This window comes from Mus pahari, chromosome 14, assembly GCF_900095145.1.
Source record: "Mus pahari chromosome 14, PAHARI_EIJ_v1.1, whole genome shotgun sequence".
Lineage (NCBI taxonomy): Eukaryota > Metazoa > Chordata > Mammalia > Rodentia > Muridae > Mus > Mus pahari.
In genome coordinates this window covers 32,944,169-32,951,200 of record NC_034603.1, presented here as the reverse complement: position 1 = coordinate 32,951,200, position 7,032 = coordinate 32,944,169, and the positions used below count along the sequence as shown (strand labels likewise).

At 49.3% G+C, this 7,032-nt stretch overlaps 1 protein-coding gene across 4 annotated transcripts in view; it reads left to right on the top strand.

The window, feature by feature from the left end:
* The window catches only part of Arhgap44 (Rho GTPase activating protein 44), a 164,329-nt gene that overhangs the window by 155,661 nt on the left and 1,636 nt on the right, over nucleotides 1-7,032 (top strand). For 2 of the 4 annotated variants that reach the window (XM_021212090.1, XM_029545771.1), the window contains 3 exons: nucleotides 636-793; nucleotides 2,234-2,611; nucleotides 5,248-5,299. In XM_021212090.1, the coding sequence (XP_021067749.1) occupies nucleotides 636-793; nucleotides 2,234-2,611; nucleotides 5,248-5,255 (544 nt within the window). In that variant the 3' untranslated portion in view covers nucleotides 5,256-5,299. The remainder of the gene's footprint in view (nucleotides 1-635; nucleotides 794-2,233; nucleotides 2,612-5,247; nucleotides 5,300-7,032) is intronic. The other 2 variants (XM_021212089.1, XM_021212088.2) reach the window with 1 other exon arrangement.

The window sequence follows — 7,032 nt, the reverse complement described above, 5'->3', positions numbered from 1 at the left end:
ACTGACTGAGGTGGTCCAGATTGACTGAGGTGGTCCAGACTGACTGAGGTGGTCCCCTCTTGAAGTACTCTTCTTCATCACTTGCATTTCCCATCTTACAAAGATGCTGTGTGGTACAACCCTGTCATATAAATACTCGCTGAGGATAGATCCCCTGGGCTCTGCAGGCATCCCAAGGCTATTAGACATTGGTGCCCCTCAGGAAGCCCCCTTTTCCTGGAGAGCCATAGCCAGAAGTGTGGGCGCAGAGGTAGAGTCAGAAGCCCTTGCTGGGAACACAGAGCACTCTTGGCTCTGGTATGTCATGGTGGATAGAAGAAACGGGGAGATTTGGATACCAGGTTGAGGACAGAATATAGGGGCGCCACATATATGTTCTACATTGCTCATTGGTTACCTGGGCAAAGGAAGCTGGCTGTGAATACCAAGCTGAGAGTGGAACCCAGATTCAATACTCTGGGAAAGGACAGTCACCTCACCTGTTTGGGACCATCAAAGGCTTTGGGAAGGGACTGAGCCAAAGCAGTGGGGTAATAGTTAAGCAGGGCCTAGCCACTCAGGACTCCAGTGGGCAAGATAGGAACTGAAGTTACCTACACTCAGGAGTTGCCCTGTCCCATGTGGTTGTGTTTCAGTGTGTCTAAAAGCAAGGAACTATCGCCAGGGTCTGGGCAGAAAGGAAGTCCAGGTTCCATCCAGGGGACAGCCTGCCCAGGGACGCAACTGGGGCCACAGCCGGCTGCCAGCCCCAGCCAGCTTCCTGCAGACCAGAGTCCTCATACCCTCCGGAAAGGTAGGCTCCCTTCTTCTGACCATTCTTAGGCCAGAGATGGATGTTCTTCCTGTCAGCAAGGGCCTCTGGGAACCTTTGCTTAGTGAATCACTTCTAGTCTTGCCACTAGAGCTCTGAGAAATTACCCATCCCACCAGGGAATGCACTGTATATGCAGTAGGTCAGGACGAGACGAATGGGGAACAGAGCTTTTGTAATATATCATGATGCTATGGTGTTTTACCATAAAATCCCACTGAGATAAATACCACACCGCTATGGAGAAGCCATTGTTCTTCACATTATACAAAAGAGCCCTATTTATTTTTTTAGAAGAGGCTAAAATAATTAACCCCTAGGCATGTTGTAAGAAGTAGAAGATAAAAACTTGATCCCAAGTGGGCAGAGTCTGTTGTTCCTTCCCACTGCAGGGTAGACTAGCCTAGGAAATAAGATATCCTCAGGCTGGCTTTTCTTTCATAGAGTGAGTATGTGGAGGGCAAAGGTGGGCAAGAGCCTGCTGGGCCTCTCCGGCTAGCATTAGTCATGTGTGGGCAGCCACTCCTTGGTAGTAGAGACCGATGTTTGCATTCCCAGGGTATTTGCCTACCAGTGGGATGGCCAGGGTGCCTGACTCCATGGTGGAGACGGTTCACTTTCAATTCACAGTAGCAGGCATCCTCTAGGAGTAATAAGGAAAGGGGAAATGGAGGAACTTCAGGAAGGCTGGGCCAATCGATCGATGGATCGTGTGCTTAAAAAAATGTTGCCAAGGTAGATGTAGCTCAGAGCTCGACCACTTTCCTACCCCCTCGGCATTACAAAGGAGGGAGAGATTACAATTGGCTCGTCCATGCTTGTACCCAGGGAGGCACAGTTACCAAGTTGTAACTGTGAAGGGTGGGGTTCTAATCCTCCCATCGAACAGTTGGGGAACTATAGTCCACAAACGGCAATTAATCAGACATTTCCAAAGAACCTGGGAAGTCTTGGCAAATGACTATAATTTGGTCACTATGCACTGTGCTCCATCGACACACAAAAGCTATTATATCTCTTAACTCAAAGATTAAAAGCACAAGCTTGAGGTGGGAATCTGAGGGTCTGTGGGCTGGGGCTGTCTAGCTAGAGGATTTATTACTGTGGGGGACCAGGGTCACTGTGCAGCTTCAGACAAAGACTGCTTACTCCCTGGGAAGCACCACGCCTTGAATTAGAGTCTTCCCCAGCAGAACCAGCCTTCCTAACTCACTCTTAGACTTCAGTGAGGAGAGAGAGAGTTAGCAGCAGGTGGCAAGTTAAGGAAACTCGGAGTTCTCTATTCATTTTCAAAAGCTTATTGGCTGCACTTGACCTGGCAGGAGGAAGCAATGGGAGATGGAACCCATGAAGATATACACTAATGGGCATCCTAGGGAGCCTTCCTGACAGCCGTATGTCCTATGTTGTCTTCTCTTACAGTTTCAAAGAAGGTGGCACCAATTCCTCCCAAGGTCCCCTTCGTGCAGCCAGGGACTGTTCCAGATCAGCCCGTTGGCCAGCCATCCCCAGTCAGTCTGTCCCCTACTCCACCAAGCACCCCATCACCCTATGGACTGAGCTACCCTCCGGGGTACTCCATGGCCTCTGGCCAGCTTTCTCCTGCCTCAGCTCCTCCCCTGGCCTCTCCCTCTGTCTTTACAAGCACTTTAGCCAAATCTCGGCCCACCCCTAAGCCCCGACAGAGGCCCACCCTGCCGCCTCCTCAGCCTCCCAGTGTCAGCCTGTCGGCTTCGAGTCCACAGTCCACAGAGCACCCCATGTTAGACGGCATGTCGCCGGGGGAGAGCATGTCTACAGGTAAGTGGGCATGGGCTGTCTGCAGGGCTCCTGTGAAGCTTAGCAGAGTGTGCCAGAGGCAGGACCGGCAGCAGCATCACTGGCCACAGCTCGCCCCCAGGCTGCCCGCAGAGGAAAACTGTCCTGGGGAACAGCTGTTGTGCAGGGGCCCTCATGGGACTTCTCCAACAGCTTAGGGATCTGAGTCCACGGTGTTTGTGAGATTGCGTCCTTTGGAGTGAGACCTTCAGAGAGGCTGGCATCAGAGCACAGAGGTGTTGTCACCTTCCCCCAGACAGAGCTCAGCAACTGAGCAGACTGGGAGAGGCTAAGAACTAGAGGGTCTTCCTGAGGAGGAAAATAAGCCTTGCTAAAAAAATATATTTGCAGATGCATATTACTTACGGGTCACCTTCAGAAAGACAGATCTCTAGCCGCACATGCTGAGCGAAATTAAGTCAGACCCACAATTGCTTAGCTGAGTTTTAGTCTAAATTCAAAACAAAGATGGGGTTGTCTTCCCAAGGACAATATTATAGTTACTAAACACCATTGACTGTGGGGAAAAAAAAATGGAGCATTTTAAAAATGTCTCCCAGTCACTTGCCTTAAACAATTAAAGTCAGGAGCAGATCTCTAGTGGCTGCAAATGTCACATGGGCTTCCTTATTAGGGAGGAAAGCATAGTGCTGGGCTATGTCCTTGAACAAGTTGATTTTTCCTAGGGTAGAGAGAGCCTGAATACCGCTGTAGAACACAATCCCATATAGCAGATGTGGTAGCTTGAGAACACTGCATACCCATAAATACCGTCACATCATGCACTGCCACACATGCACAGCACACGCACACTGAAAATACATATACTCTGCACACTGATCACATACATACACACGACCCCACTTGTGTGCACTGCACACACACACATACACCACAAATATGTACATATACACATACACACACAGCACACATATATGCATATTATGCATGTCCATTGCATGTTTACACCAAATACTCACATATACAGAATGCACACACATATACATACATACCACACATACACTGTCTTAGGATTCCTATTGCATCGATAAAAACACCAAGACCAAAAGTAACTTGGAAGGAAGGGTTTCTTTCACCATAAGAGCTTATATATACTCCATCACCCAGGGAAGTTGGGAAAGGAACTTGTGGCAGGAACTGATGCAGAGGCCATGAAGGGGTGCTGCTTACTGGCTTGCTCCTCATAGCTTGCTCAGCCTGCTCTGTTATAGCACCCAGTACCACCGTCCCAGACCTGGCACCACCCACAGGGAGCTGGGGCCTCACATCAATCAATTAGAAAACTGCACCACAGGCACCAGAGGCCAATCTTGTGGAGGCATTTTCTCAATTGAGGTTCCTCTTTCCCAGATGACTCTGGGAAAGTTGACATAGAACTAGCCAGTGCACCACACTATATACACCACACCCCCATATGCACACACACATTTGTACACCACACTCGATGCACCATACCTGCACGTTTACTTAGCACATACATACATTAATCACATATGGATTACACATCCACATGTAGCACACACAGATATTTACACCACACTTGGACCACATGTATACACATTACATATACACCAAACCTACATACATATATACCACATAAACCACACATACGGATTGCATGAACAAACATCACACATGACACATCTACATGCACATACTGCATACCCATACATGTAAGCCACATACCCACACAAGAATCTTGCCGGGGCTTAATTCAGTGGCAGACCTTTTGCTCTATCCCAGTTTATCCCCAGCACACATATTAAGAAATCTACATACTCACATGCATTAGATATTGCTTTCTTTCCCCACCACATCATCACAGAACTTGGCATGCCACATGAGACAGCAGCCAGAGTTTGTGGGGTCCAGCTCTTGGGTGCCAGTGAAAAGTAGCAATTGTTTGTGATGGGTCAGGAGTTGCAGTATTATGGGGAAAAGCCATCTGGCAATCAGGCTTCTGTATTTTTGAAAGGGATAAATGTTGAATATATAGCTGCTTTCACCCATTCTGCAGCATAGTCAAACCCAGACACTGCGCTGGAAGAGGCAATGAGTAATACCCCTCCTGTGAGTGCTGCAGGGGCATGTTACCCAGGCGAGCCCTTGTGGGAAGGCAGCACTTGCTCAGAGGCAGCTCGTGAGGGCTGCTCCACCAGCACTGCAGCTCTGCCAGGTTTCCCATCCACTTCCAGACAGACATACAAAGTAGTCCATTCTACAAGGCATAGGATGAGTGGTGATGTCACTCAAGGAAGCAGAAAAGAACAGAATGACGGAAGTGGTCAGTGGGTATCACCAGGCAAGGAGAGACAATGCCTTGTAGCTCGTGAGGCATTTCATGAAAGGTCACTTTGCATAGCCCAGGCTCAGTGTCTGTGACTTTTAGACTCAAATGACATACTGCCCAATTTCCCTGTTGCTTTAATGTTCTTTGGGCAGCAGACCATCATGTGTCCTGTATGTGTAGGTCTCTGACAGCGTAGAATTGTAGTCGGTGTGGCCTATCTGGGACCAAGCCATGGGCAGTGTTTTGTGTTACGTGTGTTTCATCCTGTTTGTTCCTCTCTCCGAATGCTATCATTATGTTCTTGCAGCTGTGTGACATGAGTGGCGCAGTGTTGGATACGTGTGAGGGGGATTTTCAGGGTAAGCTGGCCCCAGCTCACCTCGCTTTACTCCCCTTAGCCAGCCCAGCCAGCTGTCTGACCACCACCACCCCAGCAGCTCCTCCTCTCACTGCATGTGGCTCAGACCCACCAAAAGCATGCCTACTTCACGGTCTGCCTTTCCCAGTCTCAGGGAGGGCCTCCTGGCTTAGGAGCCTGTTTTTCCTTTCTTCTCATTAGGAGCTGGGAGACACACCCAGCAGAGAGGGCCTGGCCCTTTCTTTCTACCCATGTCACCATCTTAGCTGCAGATCCCCTTTCCTCAAGGTAACAGTTTACCCTAATAACAGACCTGTTCAAATAGGCATATCTGCTGGAAGCTTGTGCTCTGCTCAGTGACTGTTCCCTGTACCCCCTTGCTGAGGGGATATGTCTTCAAAAACACTCACCAGATGCTGTCTGGCACAGGGCCATTACCATGGTTGGTGGCCATAGATTTGCCCCAGCTGCACTGAGCAGATACCATTCTCAGTACTAAGGCAAAGCTTGGTGGTCCATAGGGCAGCACCTGAGGTTCTGACACTCAAGTGTGTTAGGACACATCTGGTCAGTGGTAACAGCTACCGACAGATGCTCTGTCCAACCCTGGGAAGTTTGGGGACATTTTTATCAGTATCTACTTAGGTTTCCTCTCATCTAGATACTCAAATCTAGAAATCAGGCAACAGCACTGAAGCCCAGAGCACTGAGAGGATTGTCCGGCTGACTAGCAGCTAGGCATCTGGCACAAGTCTCCTGTCGAGGACAAAGCTTCCCTGAGGCTTTTCCCGTAAGTCCTGTCCTCTTGCTGAGTGACACTTTTTGCTTAGGCTCCTTTGAGGGCACTGCCAAGGTAAGGCTGAGACAGTCCTGTGCTCACTGGGCACCATCTGAAGTGTCACATTCATTCTCCATGCTGTTACCCTGATATGACTGCATGGGAGCTTAAGCTTGTCAAAAGCCAGGCCTGCCACGACAGATCTGCAGGTCTGTATCCAGAGAGTCTGCGGAGATTCCTGGTAGACTCCACTCCACCTACCCTCACCTCCAGCAGCTCACCACCCACATGCAGAAGCATCAAACCCCAGATCGGTCCTGCCACTGTTCGACCAAACAGGCCACAACGGGTAGAGCAGGGGTGTCCAGTGCTCGTGTGTCTGTAAAGTGTTGTTGAGGGCAGTGTCCAAGTGTAATGCCTGTACACTCGGCTTGGTGCTCCTTATTCCAAACGTGTTTCGTTGAATTTTTAAAGCCAACAAAAAGCAAAGTCACCTTCTGAGTGGCATAGGGCTGAGTCCTAGGCAGACTGGTGTACTGTCTGCTGGAACGTTGCTGCCAGCTAAGGTTGAAACAGCTCTCAGAAGTCCAGAACTGAATGAAATGGGCAGAGGGGATGATACAACCAAGAGGGAAGGATCCAGAGCATCCATCATCCCAACTCGCCTCCTAGAGACGAGGGCCACTTGCAGTGTGGTGCCCAAAGGGCTGAGTTCCCAGCTGAAGGCCCTGTGGAGTTTTGTTTTATTTTTGCTGACTCCCAGATGTCAAGACACTTCTGATACTTTCATTCTCCTGCCCTTGTCAAGATGACCTTTTAGTGTTGTCAACATAAATCAAAATGGGGGGCTGGGGTGTATCTAGCATCCTAAGAAAGATATTGGCCTGCCTCCCTGAGCTGCTGACACACAGCAGTTTCTGAATGGTACAGCTACTGTCTCTGTAGATTTGATTCTT